The sequence below is a fragment of the Caenorhabditis elegans genome, chromosome IV (assembly GCF_000002985.6).
Source record: "Caenorhabditis elegans chromosome IV".
In the NCBI taxonomy this organism is placed as follows: domain Eukaryota; kingdom Metazoa; phylum Nematoda; class Chromadorea; order Rhabditida; family Rhabditidae; genus Caenorhabditis; species Caenorhabditis elegans.
The window spans coordinates 13661850-13680582 of NC_003282.8; the positions used below are offsets into that span (position 1 = coordinate 13661850).

The following is an 18733-nucleotide window of genomic DNA, read 5'->3' on the forward strand; positions in this document are numbered from 1 at the left end:
AAAACTATTTGTGTTCGAATTTGCAGTCTAATTCTTTTCTATTTATAGAAACAAAAGTTTTGGAAAATAATTGAAAGAACAGATCGAATAAAACGTAATGAAACAATATTGAAACAGTAAAATATTTTGAGTATGAGTTTATTTAAATTTTGCAACAAACCGAAAAATGTCGTGTTCATTGTCAAGATTGTATTTGTTCTATTATATTATTTTTGGCAAGAAATAAACTAGATTTTGCTGCAAATATTCACTGGAAACTCCAAAATGCTTTTCTTTCTTTTATTATCAGTTTGAAAACGTTGAAAGCTCACAGATCAGAAGTCCAACAAAAATATATATTTCATTAATCTCAAGTTCTACTGATTTTCAATGTAAGTGATATATTCATTTCCAAAAGCAGCCGCACAGTCAACTGGTACATATTGATTTGAGTAGCATCTGGAATTTATTTAATTTCTCTGAAAACTTCGGAAACCACTTACGATGACTGTTTGCATTGAGCTACTTCATTTTGTGAATTTTCATTTGGCTGGCTCGCCACTTTTTTCTCGTAAATGGAAAAAGTACATGTTGAGCCAATTTTCAGTTCAAGAGTTCCAGAATACTAAAATTAAAGTTTTTTTCAGACTTTTCCAAGAAATATACGAAAATTTACCGTGCACTCGGTGCAATATACTCCATTTAAAAAGAACATGGTGCAACTTTTAGCTTTTGTGACACAAGTTGTTTGGAGTTGGGATGGATATCCAGACACCAAAGCAATTGTAACAGAGAGGAGAAGGACAGTTGAGACGAAGGAATTCATGATAACAAGTTGATTCAGAAATGAATTCAGGTTGATACTTTTATAATTTTAACAACAAAAGAAACAAATTTCTGCATTTTGCAACGAAAAATAGAACAAATGAAAACTAGAGGAATGACGAATTTTTAAAGTTTGTGTTTAAAAAAATAAAATTGGAAAATGCAACCACTTCTGAACATTCTTTTCTCCCTGTTTTTTTGTCATTAAAACGACTGTTTCATTGAAATCTTAAAAGCATCGTGTTTTTACTTATGGCATTATTGGATTTAGATCTGGAGAGAACATTGTTTTGAAATAAACTGACAACTTGGATGCTAAAATCATCTGAGAAAATTATAAATTTTCGAAAAAAAAAATTTGAAAGTCAAAAGTTGGTAGTTTTTGATAAATGTTAGCTTACACAAAATTCATGTGACATTTGTGACATTTGTGACATTTGGGAAAATTTCAAATTTCCAAAAAAAAACAATGAAAGTAACAAGTTGCTAATTTTTGAAAATAACGTTCGTTAGGTTACACAGAATTTATCGCAAAATTTTAAGTTTTTTCTTCCAAAAAAGTTTCAGATGATTAGCAAAATATATACTTCTAGATTTGCACAATGAGCTCTTGACATGTGATTTTTTCAAGGAAAATGTATGATTATTTGAAAAATTGCAAGAAATCGCCTTATTATTTTGTGTTTCTTTTGATGTTTTCATAATGTTTCCACTTTCTTACTTTAATTTTGAATGAAGAACATAATGAAATTATCAAAACGATTTATTTGTTTCAAATGATCATTTTTGATTTTTCTTCTTTCGCAATTTCAGCAAGTTTTGCAGCGGAAAACGCTACATTGCAGTCAGCAGGAGTCTTCTCGGTTTGGTCACATCTGAAAGTGTTCCTTTAATGTCAGAATTATTGAAACGAACGTACGGTGTCATTGTACATTGTTCAACTCTATTGAGAGGATCATCATTAGCTGGGAATACAGTAATCTTCAAGTATTCTGACGCAGTGCAGTTTGTATCACTTGTGACTTTCCACAAGGCGGTTGTCTGGTAAATGAATAATTCAAAAATAAAGCAAGAATTTGGATTACGCAGATGTCAAGTTTTTCATTTATTTTCAAAGTTATAATGCAAAAGTCTGCCCATGTACAAGAGTTTGCCTCCTCGTGTAATATTGAAAAAAGCAAATATGCGTACAAAAAATTGGAATTTTTTTCAATTTTAGCACTACACCGCTGTGCAAGTTTCCATTTTCAATCGTTTTTCAACAAAAAAGGAAGCAATTTGTAAACTTGAATGAAATTCCTAGTTTTTAAGGAATGATAAAAGGCTCTTAGAGTTTCATTTTATAAGGTTTTAGAAGCCACCTTGCAATTTCCGGTTTTCGCATGATTATTGAGCTTTGACAAATTGCATTCGCAGACTGCCTTCCATTCCTCGCTAATAGAACTGAAACTTCCAGAAATGATAGCCACGACGAATGAGAGTAAAAGGACAGTTGAGGGAAGGAAATTCATGATTATCAATTGATTTGGTTGATGATCAAGTGATTTCAGCTTGTCACTTTTATACTTTTAACAACAATAGACTCCATTTTCTTATTTTTCTCACAATATATTGTGGGAAACGGCGGAACAATTCTAGAGTTTATGACTAATCGAAAAAAAAGCGGAACAATTTTAAATTGAATTTGGGAATTTGCAAAAACGGAATTTTTTTCTGAATTCAGTTATTCTTTGACAGTTCTTTTTTTTGTGATATTGTACTCCACACTCGCTTTCATTTTGAACCTGAACAAAATTTTATTGAAAGAATTTAGAGTAAAAAGAGTAAAACATGCCGCTCAACAGCATCCCAATGTTTCCAATAATTCTTAGAAGATGCATCCCAAGCCGTAGAAAATGCTGATTTTGCTTGAAGCGTATGGAAAGTGATCCAATAACAATTCATAATAATTATTAGTTGAGTGAAACGGTAGATTTTTTTTTGAAAAGGACATTTCAAAATTATAAATACCTATCCCCTCCAATGCAACAATCGATGAAGCAGGCTCACTATTTTTTAGAGTTTGTTGCAAAATTGCCACCAAATTTATTTCTGTCAATTGAAACCAATCCAATGGAGCTTAAAGAATACATGTTTCCTCAACAGATCAATTTGAGATTAAGTCAGAATTTTTGAAAATACTTTTCCTAGCTGAGTGAAACAGTAAATTTTTTCGAGAGCAGGGCTATACAAGACAAGAGCCGAATTTTGAAATGTACTGCCATTTTTGGGGTTTTTATAAAAAACTTAAAATTCGACAATTTTAGTTTTTTTTGTTTCTGCATATATTTTCAGGTTTTTAGAGACAAAAATATTTCAGAGAAGGTCATTGGAGCTGATGTTTAGTTCAAATTAAATGACAAAACAGTCACTCGAGAATTCTTCAGTGTTTTTGCTAGCTGGGTGAAACAGTAAATTTTTCGGGGAGCAGGACTGTATAACCCAAGAGGCAATAAACCCGACTTCTTCCGTTCATCAGAAATGATGAATCAATATTTTTTATTTCCAATTTATCTCCATTTTCTGTATAATGTTAAATATGAGCAGGTCTGCTAAAGTGTATGACAATGGAACAATTTAAAACTGAATTTGAAAATTTGCAAGAACCGAAACTTTTTTGTGAATTCAGTTATTCTTTGACAGTTTTTTTTTCGTGATAATGTGCTTTATTTTTAACCTGAACAAAGGTTTATTGCAAGAAAAATCTCAGAGTAAAAAGAGTAAAACAAGGGGTAAGTGTGCAAATCAAATATCAGTACATACATTTTCGAGAAGAAGGCAATTTTTGTTTGATTATCTACATGTTTAATTTTTTGATTACAAATTGTCGGTGATTGTACTCAATGTGGAAGAGGCGCTTCTTGTTATTATAATTCATGGATCCATAATTCCAGAATACATTTTCAGCATTTCGATTGAAGAATTTAATGACTGTCCGATGGTGAAGATCTTGAGTTATTATGTGGGCATATTCGAAATGTTCAGAATTGGTGAGAACCTGGAAAATAAATTAAATTAAATTTAAAACTTACGAAAATTAAAATGGAAACTTACATCGCGAATTTTTCTGGCCATTCTTTCAGTGAAATCTGATTTTATCGCAATTTCGAACCGTCGGAAATGCAGCAAATCCTCGATATCCAGTAAAACTGGAAATTCCGTGCAAATCTTCAATACTTTTGCCTTCTTGTATTGTTCCATTTCGACGAGTACGTTGGTCCACGGGCCACCGGAACCCGGTAACACCTGAATTTCCTCGAGAAATCCCGCTTTGAAATGGCAAAGAACCGAAGATGTATCGGCAAAACTGAATCCACTGACGACAATTTTCTTCGCATAAAGCTCAATTTCCACAGAATCGAAAAATTTCCTGAGAACCATTGACAATTCCTGATCGTTTGATCGTTCTGCTCTCACGTGGAACTCTTTGCTGTGATTATTTGAATTTCTCATCAATTGAATGGCTTCCGTCAGAGCATATTCAACGTGATTCTTGTTTTTAACATATTTATCACGTTTTCCATATAAAACATTGCAATCGGCACCACAATGAATATATTCAATTCCCGGATAACCGTCCAATTGAAGATACGATGTTCGATGTCCAATTCGTACTATAATCCTTTGGAAACAAAACGGCTCAGAATCGATGAGTGTGCGCAGGTTTTTAGACACTTTTCGAAGCGTTAGTCTGAAAATTTTCATTTTAAATTTGAATAAAACTGGCTAACAAACCTCTCCATTGGCATAGAGAAGCTGGAAATCGTATTAATCACTTCGATTGGCAATTCATCAAGCTTTATTGTGTTTGGATTCCAACTGAAAATCAATTTTTTAAAAATGAAATTATTGATTTCTTTGAAGTCTCTGAAAATACCTAATTGCATCGCTGAAATCAGCATCTCCTCTTTTAAATTGATAGAACCAGAACTCGTATTCTCGATATTCCATAACATCGGATCCAACGGCTCGGCAAAATTGATTATAAGCGTCTCGTATTGAAGTTCCGAGGAGACAATTGAACAGGATACATGCGCGAAGTGCTGTTCGATTGTTTCTCATCAGATCCTTTTTCTCGATCATTTTCCTGGAAAATCATGATTTTTAGAATCTAATTTTCAATTACTCACCGTTTCAACGAACGATATTGTTCTACTGTGGAATTGCTATCCGCCATGCTGGAAGAGTGAGGAGCTTCGCTCATTTTAAGATTTTATCTGTAAAAATATAATTTTATTAATGGAAAACGCGAGGAAAATTTGGAAGAAGTGAATGTGAACATGGAAAACAAAGAATTCTCAACGAAAATTGAATATTTAGCGCTAAATGTTTTTTATGTTTGTTTGTTTGGTAGGTCAATTTTTTGAACAAATTTCAAGTCTGAAAAATCCATTTTTTGGGATTTTTCCATATAATTACTTAAAACTAGTATTTTTATATTTTTCTTATACAAAAAAATAAATTGACGAACAAAAAACGAAGAGAAACGAGTAAACTTTAAAAAAAACGATCTGAAAATCCCAAAATGGAGTCTCTGTGCATTTGCGCGTCAAATGTGTCAAGTACGCAACCACTTTTGGCTACAGTACTCGAAGTTTTAAAATCACCAATTAAATTGATTAATCAATTTTAATCAATTTTTCAATCGATCGCATAACTTTTAAAGTGTGCTGTTGTTCTGAAAAAGTGCATCTCAGAGTTAAATTGTTAGCGTTAAAATATTCATTTCCATGGTTTCCATTTTGAATTGAGCTTTTGGATCAAACCACTACCGAAATTACATCCCATGAAGATCACAAGGACACACCTGTTCAAATGTTTCATACATGCGCGGTACAAAGAATTTGATGAGAAAACATACCCCGATAAATCAACAATTAGGCCTCGTCGCGATTATGAAAGCTTGGGAAGCCAAATGCTCGTATTAAAAATCCTATATATAAAACCTATATATAAAAAAAATAATTCCGTTTGTGCCGTAGTTTGTAGTCTGTGACGTCATAGCTTACAAAGGCAAGGCGTTTTCGGCTGTTGGAGGGATATTAGTTTGGGGTTAGTAGTGGGATATGGCCGGGGTACTGTAGTAGTACTGTAGAGGTACTGTAGGAGTACTGTAGGATTACTGTAGTTTAGGAAAAATTGAGCTTTTGTCTTTTGAAGAGATATAGGTTTGGGGTTAGTAGTGGGATATGGTCGGGGTGCTGTAGTAGTACTGGAGAGGTACTGTAGGAGTACTGTAGGATTATTGTAGTTTGGGAAAAATTGACTATCCGTCTTTGGAAGGGAAATTGGAAACTTCGGGAAAATTTTGGAATGTTCCAGAACCTTCTGGAAAATTCTGGAAAGCTCTAGAACCTTTTGAAAAATTCGAGAAAATTCTGGAATGTTCTAGAACCTTCTGGAAAGTTCGAGAAAATTCTGGAATGTTCTAGAACCTTCTGGAAAATTCGAAAAAATTCTGGAATGTTCTAGAAGCCCCTGAAAAATTCGAGAAAATTCTGGAATGTTCTAGAAGCTTCTAAAAAATTCGAGAAAATTCTGGAATGTTCTAGAACCTTCTGGAATATTCGAGAAAATTCTGGAATGTTCTAGAACCTTCTGGAATATTCGAGAAAATTCTGGAATGTTCTAGAACCTTCTGGAATATTCGAGAAAATTCTGGAATGTTCTAGAACCTTCTGGAAAATTCGAAAAAAAATTCTTGAATTTTCTAGAACCTTCTGAAAAATTCGTGAAAATTCTGGAATTGTTGTGGTGAGACCTTGCTGAGACCCATTGTGGTGAGACCTGAGACCCATTGTGGTGAGACCCTTAAAAATTTGGGCGGGAAATTCAAAATTTATGAGAACATTGTTTTGAGGGAAATTCAAGTTTTCTGTGAAACTATTTTTGTTTTAGTACCTTCTGGAAGTTTCAAGAACTGAAAAATTGGGGAAAATTCTGGAATGTTCTAGAACCCCTGTAGGACTTTTTCTTTGTTTTGCTACAGCAATGTTCAAAGAACTTAGTAATTAATTCTTCAGACTTCTCCAGTTAAAGAAAGTTTTTAAGTAAATAAAAAAAAAGTATAGCTCTGTAGAATTTTTTCGAAAGCCTGATAATGACAATGTGTTGGAAGAAAACCCAGAAAATTCTAATTGTCTCTGTGAGTTTTCTGAATCGTATACCATGGAAAGTGAAAATGCGATTTCATCGATAAAGTGCCAACTTTATTTTGATGAGGCATTTGTGAATGATTAAAAAGGCATCTATGTGTTTTACATTTTAAACTCCGCCAGTCGTTGGCCGCGCCGGAGGCGCGGTCATCGGCTGGTGTATATAATAAAGTTTAAAACAATTTTTTTGCAAAGAAAAACAAAACCCAAAAAGTATATAGAATGCATAAAATCGTGATAAATTATATAGTGGGCAACATCCATTGATATTAGTTATCAACTCTTCTCGTGGTACATCTTACCCTGGTGAAACAGTAACTTTTTTTAAAAATTTTTCCTGATTTTAACCAGATTCGGAGACACGTGCAAAGATGTAAAACAATTATTATTTGTTGAAAAAGTATAACTTTTTACCCCAAATGTGTAGGCTGTCCTTTTTTGTTTGAAAGTGTGACATCATGATGATTAAAACATTTGTGACAAAAGGAAAAAACGGAGCCACATGAAATGGCTCATTTCTTTACACTAAGTCTGAAACAGCAAACTTTTGCAAAATATCAAAAATCCCAGTTCCTCCCTAGATTCTAGCTTCGCTCGAGAGAAATGAGAAAACGAGACAAGAGTAGATTGAGTTACAGATTTATGGGCTTTGCGTGTAGTACAGGGTAGAACAAGAAAAACCTTGGGGCTAAAAGTTGCCAAATGATTACTACTAAAGGTATGAAGATAGTGTTTGTGTGCACATATAACGCAAAAACGCCCATTACCGACAAAATTTTGAAGTATTGATGAAGCTTGTGCCGACCATTCTCGAAAAGTATGATTCGAAGTCGAGGCTTATAGCTTTAGATGCAAGACTATAACCTGAAATTCGGTCTACCTTTCGCTCTTCCCTGTTGTTCCGAAAAGTATCGTCTAACAGTATATCTAACAAAAGCGTGAGGTTTTTTTTATATTTGGCCAAAAAAGTAGAATTCCATTGAGTTTGAAAAAAAAATGTTCAAATGTATATTCATGACAAAATTTGCTTTTTAGATCTTTTTTATCAACAAAATGTCTCTGTCTTTTGCACGTTTGCACTTTTGTTTTTAATTCAAAAGTTTTCCATCTTTCACAAGTAGTACTTAAATATCATTTGCAGATATCAACGACGAAAAATGTTTCGAATTTCACTTTTTTTGAAAATCGATGTGATTTTCCGGAATATTGAAAATCTTTAAAACACTGTTTTTTGACGTTTTGAAAACTAAAATTTACCAAAAAAAACATGTTTAAATCTTCGTTTATAACATAATCTCTTCATTTTTTCCGCGGACAGCTTTTCTGTTTGTTTAGTAAAAATATCATGCAATTCAAAAAAAAACTGTTCAAATACAAGTTCATGAGATAGTTTTCAAGCACAAAACATGACTGAAACATCAACATGGAATTATTATTTTGGCCCCACATTTTTTTTTAATTTCCTTTTTTTTAATGTTTATTTTAAGAATTTTTTCCAAATTTGTGAGCTCCTCCCTTTTCTCGTGGGCGGAGCTTAGAGACTATGAACTTTTGATTCTCATTCAGCAAGAAAAATTGCATATTTATTGCGATGGGTTTCCAATAGACACCGTCAATAAAAACCAAATGTTCAAAAACGTTGGAAATTTTTCTGTTTCAATAGTCTTATTAATGCTGAAACATTTTTTTTTTTCGATTGATAATTTTCATTTACTTAATCAGTTAATTTGCATGTTACAAGCCGTTTGTTTACATCTTTTGATCAGAAAAAATTTGCATAATTTTTTTAGTATTACAACAAAAATTATCAATATTGCTCTGTTTTTTTTTGCTCTCTGTTTATTAATTTTTCTAGGGAAACACGTTAAAGGTGTTTCTGTGAAAACATTTTCCACTAGACAGTTCTACCACAAAATTTGTATTTATTTTTCTAAACGCAAATAGATAAAATCCAAACTCATTTGTTTTTGGAGGATTGCGTGATTTTTTTTCAAAGTATCAGGTTGTCCCATAAGTTTTTGTACTTTTTTTCAAATATTTTTCCAAAACTTCTAGAAAGTTTTAAAATTTTTTCATCGTAGGTCGTGTCAAGGTCGGGTCGTCCCCTTTCAGAAAAGATTCATTTCATCCATTTCTACTTTGCCACGATGACAATCATCAAACTTGAACGTCGAGACGTTAGATTGCTTCTTCTTTATGAATTTCGTCTGGGTCATTCAGCAATGGAAGCGGAACGAAACATATGCGGTGCGATGGGTGAGGGAGCACTCTCTTATAATACAGCAAAGAGTTGGTTTCAAAAGTTCAAGAACGGCGACTTCAGTCTCGAAGAAATAGAACGTTCTGGGCGACCGGTAGAGTTAAATGAAGAAGACCTAGTGAAGCTGGTGGAGGAAGAGCCTCGTCTTAGTCTTCGTGAAATGGAAGAGAAGCTTGAGTGTTGTCATAGCACAATTCCACGTCACTTGGGTCGCCTTGGTTTTACTTCAAAACTTGGAACTTGGGTGCCTCATGAACTTTCGGCATCACAGAAGCTCACTCGGGTCAACGTTTGTACTCAACTTCTAACTTTTCGTCGAAAGTTCGATTGGCTGAACAATCTGGTTACTGGAGATGAGAAGTGGGTGCTCTATGTTAACCATTCCAGAAAACGTCAATGGCTTCCGATCGGTGAGAAAGGAATACCGACGCCAAAGCCTGATCTTCACCCAAAAAAGATTATGATCTGTGTCTGAGGGGTGTTCAAGGACCCGTGCACTGGGAATTGTTGCCAACTAATAAAACTATCACTGCTGATTACTATTGTGCCCAATTGGACCGAGTTGCAGAAAAGACCAACGGAAAATATGAAAAACTATATTTTCTTCACGATAATGCTAGGCCTCATGTCGCCAAGAAGACTTTCCAAAAGCTGCAAGATCTTGGTTGGACTGTTTTACCGCATCCACCATATTCTCCAGATCTTGCACCAACCGACTACCATTTGTTCTTGTCTCTCAGTGACTACATGCGCGACAAGCAATTCGACGACGAAGAGCATCTCAAAACTGAACTCTCCACTTTCTTCTCATCGCGTTCGCCGGATTTCTTCTCCCGTGGCATCATGATGTTACCTAGTAAATGGCAACAAGTGGTGGACACTAATGGTGAATACTTGTGTGAATAGTACTACTTGTCGCTTGAGAGAAATAAATTTTTTTCAAAAAAAAAATAGTACAAAAACTTATGGGACAACCTGATACATATATTCTTCTCAAAAATACAGTGTTTTGTAAGAAAGAATGATATGAATCGGCTAACACAAGTTTTGTTGGTTTTATAAATATTATGCGAAACAATAATCTTTGAAATACATTTTTTTGCATAATTAGTTCATTGCGAAAGAAGAACCAAAAAATCATCGGTTCCTAGTGGCAACCATTGAAGGAAAAGGATTCCAAGACTTTACAGCTCTAGTTTCTTTTTTAACGACATGAATTATTTCACATTCTTCTAATAATTTTTAAATTTTTTTTTGAATTTGACAATAGTTTAATGCAACTTTTAAAAATGTTTATGGTTTTTTCAACTACCGTATTTCCTCTATTAGTTTTGCACCTCTAATAGATTTGCACCCCTTCATTTGTTCCCTATTTTTAGGAATTCAAAATTTGTATTATAAAATCGTTTACAAATCAGGAAAATCTCTTACAGACTTGGTATAACAAGTCAAAATTGGCAAAATATGAGTACAACTCGGACAATTATTGCGTATCAGTCGTAAAATTCGTCCATTTTGGTTCATAAGTTGTTTTTGAAATTGATGTTATTTGCCATAACTCAATGGAAAACATAAAAAAAAAACCTGTTCGAAAATTAGTTTTGCACGTCCATTAGTTTTGCATCAAATTAGCTGTCCGAAAATTAGTTTTGCATGCCTTACTAATAGAGGGAATACGGTATGCAAAAAACTCAAATGATCTCTACAACATTAAGCATTCGTTTTAAAAATTATTAAGAAAATATAAAAACGTTTTATAAAATGCAAAATGTAAATTTCAAAACATTTTCCAACCGGGAAATCACCAAAAATTTCCATTATTTGAGTTACTCTTCTCGCGTTTTTTCAACTGCTCTTATGGGAACATTACTTCAATAATTTCTTTTAATTTGAAACTTCCTAGGTTAATTTTTTTTTAACACTTTGACTATTGTGCTAAAAGATTATAAACGTCGGAAAACATTAATTGAATTTATAAATTTTTTCTGTTCATTAACCTTTATCTCACCTGGCTAGGGATGTTATGGGGGCGAGAGGGGACTTCCCCTCGGTTTTTGAGAGCTTTTTCCGGCGTCTCATTCGTCGGAAACTGGAGCCCCAAAATCAAATCGAAGTATTATCCATAATATCCTTTTTTTGCAATTTTTTTCTGTTTCAATAGTCTTTTTAGTGTGGCTGTTCTACTCGAGTTTCGTTCTCTCTAATGGAAACAAAGCTCGAATAATTTTTTAAAATTTGAAATTTCTTTAGCTAATGTTTATTTTTTAATGCGATTTTGATGCTAAAGTAATATAAAAGTCCAAAAACAAGCTAGTGCTATCAATTAAATTTTCAAATTTGTACTATTTCAAATAGTTTTCTCAATATGAAAAATCAAATGTATCACTTTTGTGATAATTTTCTATCCAATTTGGAAATCGTTTACAGAAAACTATACGCTATTCCCAAAATTTGAGATATTTCATCTGATACACACATGTTTTGGAAATAACAATTTCAACATGAAAATCCAATAATGTTAGTTTTCCGGTTAAAGTTTATCACTGCTCTCTTAAATAATTTCCTTAAATTGCTGTTTTTTTTTTCATTAATTTTTTTCTGTTTCAAATCGTTTAAAAATAAACTTGCTTTCTTTTTCGAATTAATTTTGCAAGGATATATACGGATATATGAATTTTCAGGTTCTAACAAAAAAAATGAAAAAAGGAACAAATCCTCATCCAAAGCGAAGCGATTTGCAGGGAATACGCGGATTCGCAATAATTTCAGTTTTAGGATTTCATTATTTTCCAAAATATTTTCCAAATGGGTATCTAGGAGTTGATCAGTAAGTCGGTCACAAAACTCTACAAGCTCTTTTCAGAAATTTTCAGATTTTTTGTGTTATCTGGGTTTCTTATGTCCATGTTGCTCAATCGGACAAGAAAATTGCCGATTTTGACAATTCTATCAGACTTTTACATTCGACGTTTTAAACGGATTCTTCCTCTTTATTTTATGTTCATTTTTGGCTCAATTTGTGCTCTTTACACGTGTTTTCCTAACACAGCGATTTTTTTGAATCAATCATCGGCTCAAAAAGCTTTGATTTTCGAGTCAAATAGGCCGCATACTGGAGAGGAAAATTATTTTGAAAAGGTAGGATTCACCATAAATTTTGAAGTACTAAGTTATTTGTTAGAGATTTGGGCAGCGGAATTTATTTCATTAACAAATATTATACTGTTTCACACAAATTTCATAAACATTCCAGAACAGTCTTCGATCGTCTCAAAACTTTATTCTTCGAATGTTGATAACTTTATTACTGTTTCAATCAATCCTTAGAATCATTACTAAATTCAATTTTTCAATGAGATTGTCGATTTCATTTTAGAAAAATCAATTTTTTCCAGCTCTCAATCGCATCGGATCTCTTCACTCATACATGGTCTCTATCAGTTGAAATTCAATTTTATATCATAGTTCCAGTTATTTTCATAATAGGAAACAAGTTCAAAGGTGCCTCCAAATATGGATACTATGCTATTCTTGGTAGTTCTTTGGAAATTATTTTTACTGTTTCAAAATTACAATCTGTATTTTCAGCTCTGCTATCTTTCATTCTCTTTGCTTCATACCCACCTCCACAGTCTTTCAACAGTGTTTTTGCTAGAACTTGGCAATTTTTAATAGGAATGATTGCTTTTTTGTGTTCAAAACCTTCGAGAATAGTTGAAACACAAGACGGAAATTCCATGAGAATTGAAGAACAATTAAAGCAATGTTTATTAAAAGAAGGAAACTCGGAAACTCATACTGAAAACTTGGATAATTTAACCAAAACATGGAATTTGATTTCTAAATATATGATTTTGATGTCATTTACTGTCACATTGATTCTTCCTTGCCCACTGGAATCAATTTTTGTGAGGTAAGCAAGTCGGGATCTGAAGTGACAGAGCAGCCGACATCTTATGGGCCGGCAAAGCTACGTCTTTTTTCAGACGTCCCCGTAAGAAGTCGGCTGCAGCTGAATCTGTTTTTCCAGACCATTCTTCACAATATTCACTGGAGTTTTAATTCTGCTATCCGTAGAAGATATAATTTTAAATTCCCGTCTTCTAATATATCTCGGAAATATTTCATATTCCTTGTATTTAATTCACTGGCCAATGTATGCATATGTCAAGTTAACATTTGGAGATAATAATTTTATACTTGCTGAAACTATGTTGGTATCGATTTTCTTGGCGGCAATTGTACATGAAAGCTATGAAAAGTTAGTGATTTGAAGTTATATAATAGTAGCGAAAATTTATTACACCAAGCTCAAAGTTTTACATTATAGCGACATTGTGAAACAGACTTTAATTTTCAAAAAAACGTTTTCAGATGGTACCTGAAGCAGTCAAATTCAACTGTCTGTATTCTAATTATTGTGTTATTTATTTCCAGTACAATTTTGATTAACAAAGACGAGATTGGTCAAAAAAATCAACACAGCACGTGAGTTTTTCCTTAATTTGAAACAAGTGCAGTTTATAAACATTTTTTGTAAATTGTGGCAAGACCTCTTTTAATATGATATTTTCAGTTCTGGAAAATCTGGATGGCCTCGATTGGATGCTCTAAATGATAACATGACATTCGGTAAGCTTTGATCCAAAATATAAACTATATTAACCATTAAGTTTATAGTTTTTCAATTCAACACTTTTGATCAAAATGAAACATGTTTCACTAGTTTTATTAAAGTGAGACATTATAAAACAACTGTAGTAAGGAAGTTATATGTATATCTGTATCGCGAGGAGCTATCATAGAAAGTCAACTCCAAGTCAATCTCTAAATTTGAAATCTTCGAATTTAAAATATATGACAAATATGGAGCCTGTTTCACTAGTTTCATAAAACTAATGTATTATAAAACAATAGTAATCGTCTATTTTGTTTGTGAAAACTCAATAAAAATTAAACGTTTGGGAACTTGGCAGTTGTAACTGAAAAAATGTTCCATATGTAAAGATTCAGAATAAATCTGAAATATCAAAACTTGTTAGATGTTTTTCCAAGTTTTCTGGTTTAATCCCCCCCCCCCCCCCATTTTCTAGATGATGCTGAAAGAATGAATGCATATTGGAATCAACATGATCATATGGCACCAGAATTACAAGAGCCAAATTGTATAAAAATGAGCCAAAATCATGAAAGATGGTGTCAATTTAAGGTTTGTCTTGATGAGAAAAACAACTTTTTGAATTTTTAAGAAACTTTTCGATTGACACCAAACGAAGCAATAACATCAAAAACCCATCCTCATTTTCACAACGACTTGAAACAGTGAAAATTAAAAAATTAAATTCAACATTTTCAACTTGTTTCTGTTTTATTTTTACTAACCAATTCATTTTTTATTCAAGGAAAACGGAACAGAATATCACATAGCTCTTTTTGGAAACAGTTACACCAAAAATCATCATAAAATGTTCATTCAAGAGTGTAAACACAGAGCATACAGGATATCAATGGACGATGAAACCGGTACAATTTCCTATTAAAAATTCTAGAAATTCAATTTTTCCAGGCTGTGAACCATTAACTTCCCCCACGGATAATGCCGCTTGTATTAAGAAATTGCCAGAATTTGTAGAATTTATTGCGGAGACTCAGCCAGATTATGCGTTTATGTTTACAAGGTGAGTTGGAGGACAATTTTATTTTATTGTTTTTTTCATAAGATGAAACAGTACTTGTAGGTATTACATTGTTAGTAGGAGGAACAGTGCTTGGCCAATTTTTATGAAAATTAGTTTTACGAAACATCAAACAATATTTTCTCAGATTTGAGCTGAAAATAAAAACATTTTGAGACAGACTTTTTTGTGTTACTATTTTTTCACCAAATAATTTAAAATTTTATGATTCAAACTATTTACTTAAACTTTTATTTTTAATTTTCCATTACTTTTAAGATCACACCTCCAAAAAAATTACCGAAATTATGAAATTTGTGAACCATTTAATTTGAGATTTTTGCTGTTTCAATAACTTTACTTAATTTCAGATGTTTTTTTGTTGAAATCCTTAACTTATTGAAGTTCTAATTCTAGCAACTTATTTTTTAACGATTATCTGTATTAATTCCCCAAACTCCCTATCATTCCAGATTTTTCGCTGCCGCAAATCCATACAACATCACGGAAAACGACCTGGAGCACGACAGAACTTATCTGGAAATGAGAAGTCAATTGAGAAAAATGCTGCCAAATATCAAAAAGAAGATATTTATATTAGACTCTATACCCAGAGTTCATCCAGAACAAATTGACACTATTGCAAAAAATTTGAAAAGAAAAAGGAAAACAATGGAGGAAATTAATGTTAGTTTTATTTTCTTCATTTGCGAAAAACAAAATTTGATTAGAAAACTTAAGACTTTCAACTTTAATGCCCATTATGAAACAGTATTTTAATTTTTAATTTTCCAGAAATCCTTATACAACCCATCTGGCTTTGAACGTGGCCGACGTCGTCATGCTGAACTATTGGAAAAAGAGTGTAATTCAAAATGCGAGTTAATCGATTATTTGCCAGAATTTTGGAACAAAACGATGAACGCATTTCAATATTTTGATGCACGTGGATTCTCATATTTCACTTCTCCATTTCACATTTCTGCACATGGAATTGAACATGTTAGACATATTTATACGGATATTTGTAATAGATTATAGTTATTTTGTAGATTTTTTGTTTGTTGGTGCTGATGATAAATTAATAAATAGTGCATACAAATATTTTTAAATTCTGCAATTTTTGACATACCAAATTAACGAGCCGTTTTGCCATTGAAAACATTTCAGAAAGACGTAAAAATAGTCGGAGTGAATTTTTCCCATTTGATTTTCAGTTTTTGGCAGGTTTCAGTTGCACGGCATAAGGCGTATACTGTCTTTTTTTGAATAATGGGGTTATTCGTGTGATTTAAAAAAATGCAAAAATGTATTTTTATGCATTTTGAGTGTCGAAAAATTTACATATTTACATAATAACCCCATAATGAAAACCTTGAAAAACCTATCGAAAACCCGTTGACTGACGGAAAAACACGCTGACGTCTTACATGAAAATTATGAAAATGTATATGTTAATTAATTCAGTTAAATATAAAATTAAATTTTCAAAGCTTTTAACTCAAAAAAAAAACATTCAGGCTGTTTTTTTTTTGATAAATTTGTCGAAAAATCATAAATATTATAAAAAACGGAAGTATTTAGTCAAATCAACAAAATATTTACATTTCAAAAAATGTATTAAAAAACAGTTAAAATTTTGTAAAAATTTTCACGGTTTCAGAAAGTTTATAATTAAATTGTTTATTATGCAACAAAAATTATGGCTGATTTTGTAGTAACTGTAATAAAAACTCTGATCTTTGACTCCAAAACCATTGCGAACAAGTTGCGTACACACTCTGCACACCGAGAGGAAGAAAAAGCTGAAAATGTTCCGAAAAACCGTTCACCGCAATGGATCATATAATGATCAGTTCCAATACAAATGTAAATTCTCCACTTTTTGCACACTATTTCAGCAGAATAACCGTTTTCAGGGACCGATATAAAAGTGGAAGATGAGAGATGAGAAATCATAGTTTTCTCGAACTTTTGAAGCCTCTCGGCACTTCAGATTCAAAGAACCTTTTTCATTTTCAGTCTTGAAAATAAAATAGCAAAAATTATGTTAAATTAAATTTTTGGTTTCGGAATTTATGAGAACATGTTGAAACAGTCACCTTGATTTCTCTTCAAATCGTCAAAATTTCAACTTCCTCCCGTTTCAAATTTATATTCTTTTCCAGATGGCTCGTTCACTGGTCTTTATCGCAATTGCCCTTATCGCCGTTGTCAGTGCTGGTCCAGGAGACAAGGATCAACCAAAACCAGATCATAAGAAGGGACCAGGAGGATTCCATCATTTCTTCCCAAAATTCTTTGGAAATGTTTCCGAGGAGGGAAAGAAGGAAATTGGAGCTCTTTTCAAAAATCAGGATTTGACGTTGGCCGAGGTGGACACCAAGATTGCTGCTCTCGCTGAGAAATATGGAGTTGCTGTGAGTTCGATTGCTTCGATTGATTGTAGATTTTAAAATTGACCAAATTTCAAAACTATGTAAAACCTTATAATTTTTTACTGTTTTACCATAATTTCTTTTAAAACTTTAAATTTCAAAAATTCAATATCGCGCCTTGGAATGGATAAGTATTTATGTAACATTAAAAACGACAGTTTGGAAATAGTTGTTTTTATTTATTTTGGCTTACTATTGAAGATAACGCAGAATGGATCAAGATTCATCCTCGAAATAGACAGAAAGATCTAAAATTCTAAAATACCCCATAGAAAAACTGGAAAAAATATCGAGAAATAGTAATTATTCAAACTTGAAAAAAACCCCAATTTTAAACCAATCAGCGTCTTTGAGCTCCGCCCATCTCGTCTGATTGGTTGAAAAATGGGCGGAGCTGATTGGTCTTGCCGTTTTTGTCGTAGAGAAAATAAGAACTACGCTTTAGAAATGCCAAAATAGTCTGAAACTTAAAAAAAAACATTACAATTTTCAGCTTAAAATAGAAGAACTGCTGGACCAATCAGCGTCTTCGAACTCCGCCCATTTTCTCTGATTGGTCCTACAGTTCTCATTTTGGAGGAAATTTGACAAAGGGAGCTTAGTAACGATTTTAAGACTGAGATTGCTTCGATGTGCTTTTTCTAAAATTCCAGACTATCTTGGGTAGTTTAACGCAAGAAAAAACTTGAAAACAAAAAAAATTTCAGTTTCAAAAACATTGTTTAAAACCTTTTCAAATGCATAATGCAATGAAGCTTCATTATGCAGATGATTTGATGTATTTTTCAGGCGGCCTACAAGGAGCACAAAGCAAAGGAAGCCACCAATGAAGCTGAAGCCAAGAAGAAGACCGCTTCAGTGATCAGCAATCTGTCTGCAGTTTCAGCCAAGCTCACCGCAATTCACGACAACAAAAGCCTCACCCGTAAGGCTCAACGTGAAGCTATCGCTGCTCTTCGCAAGGAACATGAAGCCGAGGTTGCCGCTCTTGATTTCATTGGAAAAAGATCTCATGGATTCGGAAAACATCACGGACGACATGGAAAGGGAAATGGTAAATTCTTTGGAAAGAGAGGAGGAAATAAGATGGAGAGGAAGACTGCTGCTCAATAAATGGGAATATTTAGATTTAATACTTTGAAGTTTGTGTTTTTTTTTCTTAATTAATAAACGTTAAGCATGGAAACATTTTTAACAAAACATGAAAAAAGTTTCTGCAATAATTTTTAAAAATATTACAGTTTCAGGATGTTCAGAAAACTAAAACTCGAAGAAATTTTTCGATGATCCCACTTTTTTCACCTTTCTCTAATCAACTGTTAAGGCTGCCCACTTAGTTGCGGAATTTTAAGATAGTTTTTT

At 32.8% G+C, this 18733-nt stretch overlaps 5 protein-coding genes and 38 non-coding genes across 43 annotated transcripts; 20 read left to right on the plus strand and 23 right to left on the minus strand.

Annotated features, from left to right (window-relative positions):
• Positions 1–266: 266 nt before the first annotated feature.
• Y45F10C.2 (UPF0375 protein Y45F10C.2) lies at positions 267–822 on the minus strand. The gene is made up of 3 exons (NM_070238.9): positions 656–822; positions 483–604; positions 267–438 (listed from the first exon to the last, which is right to left on the minus strand). Exons 1-3 carry the CDS (start codon positions 803–805, stop codon positions 357–359), a joined length of 354 nt encoding a protein of 117 aa, NP_502639.1. The 5' UTR covers positions 806–822; the 3' UTR covers positions 267–356.
• A 726-nt stretch (positions 823–1548) lies between these two features.
• Y45F10C.4 (UPF0375 protein Y45F10C.4) lies at positions 1549–2341 on the minus strand. The gene is made up of 3 exons (NM_070239.6): positions 2166–2341; positions 1724–1845; positions 1549–1679 (listed from the first exon to the last, which is right to left on the minus strand). Exons 1-3 carry the CDS (start codon positions 2313–2315, stop codon positions 1577–1579), a joined length of 375 nt encoding a protein of 124 aa, NP_502640.1. The 5' UTR covers positions 2316–2341; the 3' UTR covers positions 1549–1576.
• Positions 2342–2707: 366 nt separating this feature from the next.
• 21ur-6967 lies at positions 2708–2728 on the minus strand. Its single transcript, NR_057041.1, has one exon.
• Positions 2729–2940: 212 nt separating this feature from the next.
• 21ur-5800 lies at positions 2941–2961 on the minus strand. The gene has a single exon (NR_057042.1).
• A 225-nt stretch (positions 2962–3186) lies between these two features.
• 21ur-10873 lies at positions 3187–3207 on the minus strand. The gene has a single exon (NR_057043.1).
• 21ur-12155 lies at positions 3190–3210 on the minus strand. The gene has a single exon (NR_057044.1).
• A 304-nt stretch (positions 3211–3514) lies between these two features.
• On the minus strand, positions 3515–5060 carry fbxa-215 (F-box domain-containing protein). The gene is made up of 5 exons (NM_070240.7): positions 4974–5060; positions 4721–4930; positions 4579–4662; positions 3898–4534; positions 3515–3841 (listed from the first exon to the last, which is right to left on the minus strand). Exons 1-5 carry the CDS (start codon positions 5045–5047, stop codon positions 3641–3643), a joined length of 1206 nt encoding a protein of 401 aa, NP_502641.2. The 5' UTR covers positions 5048–5060; the 3' UTR covers positions 3515–3640.
• A 2186-nt stretch (positions 5061–7246) lies between these two features.
• 21ur-5717 lies at positions 7247–7267 on the minus strand. Its single transcript, NR_057045.1, has one exon.
• Positions 7268–7469: 202 nt separating this feature from the next.
• On the minus strand, positions 7470–7490 carry 21ur-11823. The gene has a single exon (NR_057046.1).
• Positions 7471–7491, minus strand: 21ur-12606. Its single transcript, NR_057047.1, has one exon.
• A 778-nt stretch (positions 7492–8269) lies between these two features.
• Positions 8270–8290, plus strand: 21ur-13109. Its single transcript, NR_057048.1, has one exon.
• A 2865-nt stretch (positions 8291–11155) lies between these two features.
• 21ur-13677 lies at positions 11156–11176 on the minus strand. Its single transcript, NR_057049.1, has one exon.
• A 277-nt stretch (positions 11177–11453) lies between these two features.
• On the plus strand, positions 11454–11474 carry 21ur-6303. The gene has a single exon (NR_057050.1).
• A 429-nt stretch (positions 11475–11903) lies between these two features.
• Positions 11904–11924, plus strand: 21ur-6156. Its single transcript, NR_057051.1, has one exon.
• A 30-nt stretch (positions 11925–11954) lies between these two features.
• oac-48 (Acyl_transf_3 domain-containing protein) lies at positions 11955–16037 on the plus strand (the record flags this gene model as incomplete). Its single annotated transcript, NM_070242.2, has 12 exons — positions 11955–12085; positions 12132–12396; positions 12654–12792; positions 12847–13171; positions 13289–13519; positions 13633–13746; positions 13835–13890; positions 14352–14467; positions 14661–14781; positions 14825–14936; positions 15407–15620; positions 15729–16037. 12 exons carry the CDS (start codon positions 11955–11957, stop codon positions 15972–15974), a joined length of 2070 nt encoding a protein of 689 aa, NP_502643.1. The 3' UTR covers positions 15975–16037.
• On the plus strand, positions 12528–12548 carry 21ur-10494. The gene has a single exon (NR_057052.1).
• On the plus strand, positions 12612–12632 carry 21ur-7427. Its single transcript, NR_057053.1, has one exon.
• Positions 12863–12883, plus strand: 21ur-9024. Its single transcript, NR_057054.1, has one exon.
• 21ur-11638 lies at positions 12915–12935 on the minus strand. The gene has a single exon (NR_057055.1).
• 21ur-8699 lies at positions 13538–13558 on the minus strand. The gene has a single exon (NR_057056.1).
• On the plus strand, positions 14017–14037 carry 21ur-12449. The gene has a single exon (NR_057057.1).
• On the plus strand, positions 14020–14040 carry 21ur-1674. The gene has a single exon (NR_057058.1).
• 21ur-3315 lies at positions 14179–14199 on the plus strand. The gene has a single exon (NR_057059.1).
• On the minus strand, positions 14516–14536 carry 21ur-4117. The gene has a single exon (NR_057060.1).
• 21ur-10258 lies at positions 14517–14537 on the minus strand. The gene has a single exon (NR_057061.1).
• 21ur-12006 lies at positions 15046–15066 on the minus strand. The gene has a single exon (NR_057062.1).
• 21ur-5580 lies at positions 15049–15069 on the minus strand. Its single transcript, NR_057063.1, has one exon.
• On the plus strand, positions 15206–15226 carry 21ur-2988. The gene has a single exon (NR_057064.1).
• On the plus strand, positions 15322–15342 carry 21ur-8569. Its single transcript, NR_057065.1, has one exon.
• On the minus strand, positions 15640–15660 carry 21ur-6474. The gene has a single exon (NR_057066.1).
• Positions 16038–16206: 169 nt separating the features above from the next.
• 21ur-9452 lies at positions 16207–16227 on the plus strand. The gene has a single exon (NR_057067.1).
• An 87-nt stretch (positions 16228–16314) lies between these two features.
• On the minus strand, positions 16315–16335 carry 21ur-85. Its single transcript, NR_057068.1, has one exon.
• A 298-nt stretch (positions 16336–16633) lies between these two features.
• On the plus strand, positions 16634–16654 carry 21ur-8282. The gene has a single exon (NR_057069.1).
• On the plus strand, positions 16635–16655 carry 21ur-873. Its single transcript, NR_057070.1, has one exon.
• Positions 16638–16658, plus strand: 21ur-11789. Its single transcript, NR_057071.1, has one exon.
• Positions 16659–17099: 441 nt separating this feature from the next.
• Positions 17100–18557, plus strand: srlf-26 (SXP/RAL-2 family protein Ani s 5-like cation-binding domain-containing protein). The gene is made up of 2 exons (NM_070243.2): positions 17100–17353; positions 18161–18557. The coding sequence occupies exons 1-2, from the start codon at positions 17102–17104 to the stop codon at positions 18482–18484; spliced, it is 576 nt and encodes a 191-aa protein (NP_502644.1). The 5' UTR covers positions 17100–17101; the 3' UTR covers positions 18485–18557.
• Positions 17352–17372, minus strand: 21ur-13357. Its single transcript, NR_057072.1, has one exon.
• Positions 17356–17376, minus strand: 21ur-4091. Its single transcript, NR_057073.1, has one exon.
• 21ur-13390 lies at positions 17474–17494 on the minus strand. The gene has a single exon (NR_057074.1).
• On the plus strand, positions 17481–17501 carry 21ur-3267. Its single transcript, NR_057075.1, has one exon.
• On the plus strand, positions 18122–18142 carry 21ur-3610. The gene has a single exon (NR_057076.1).
• On the minus strand, positions 18159–18341 carry T23G4.126. The gene has a single exon (NR_057077.1). It is a non-coding gene; the product is annotated as an Unclassified non-coding RNA T23G4.126 (non-coding RNA).
• Positions 18558–18655: 98 nt separating the features above from the next.
• 21ur-70 lies at positions 18656–18676 on the plus strand. Its single transcript, NR_057078.1, has one exon.
• The last annotated feature ends 57 nt before the right edge of the window (positions 18677–18733 follow it).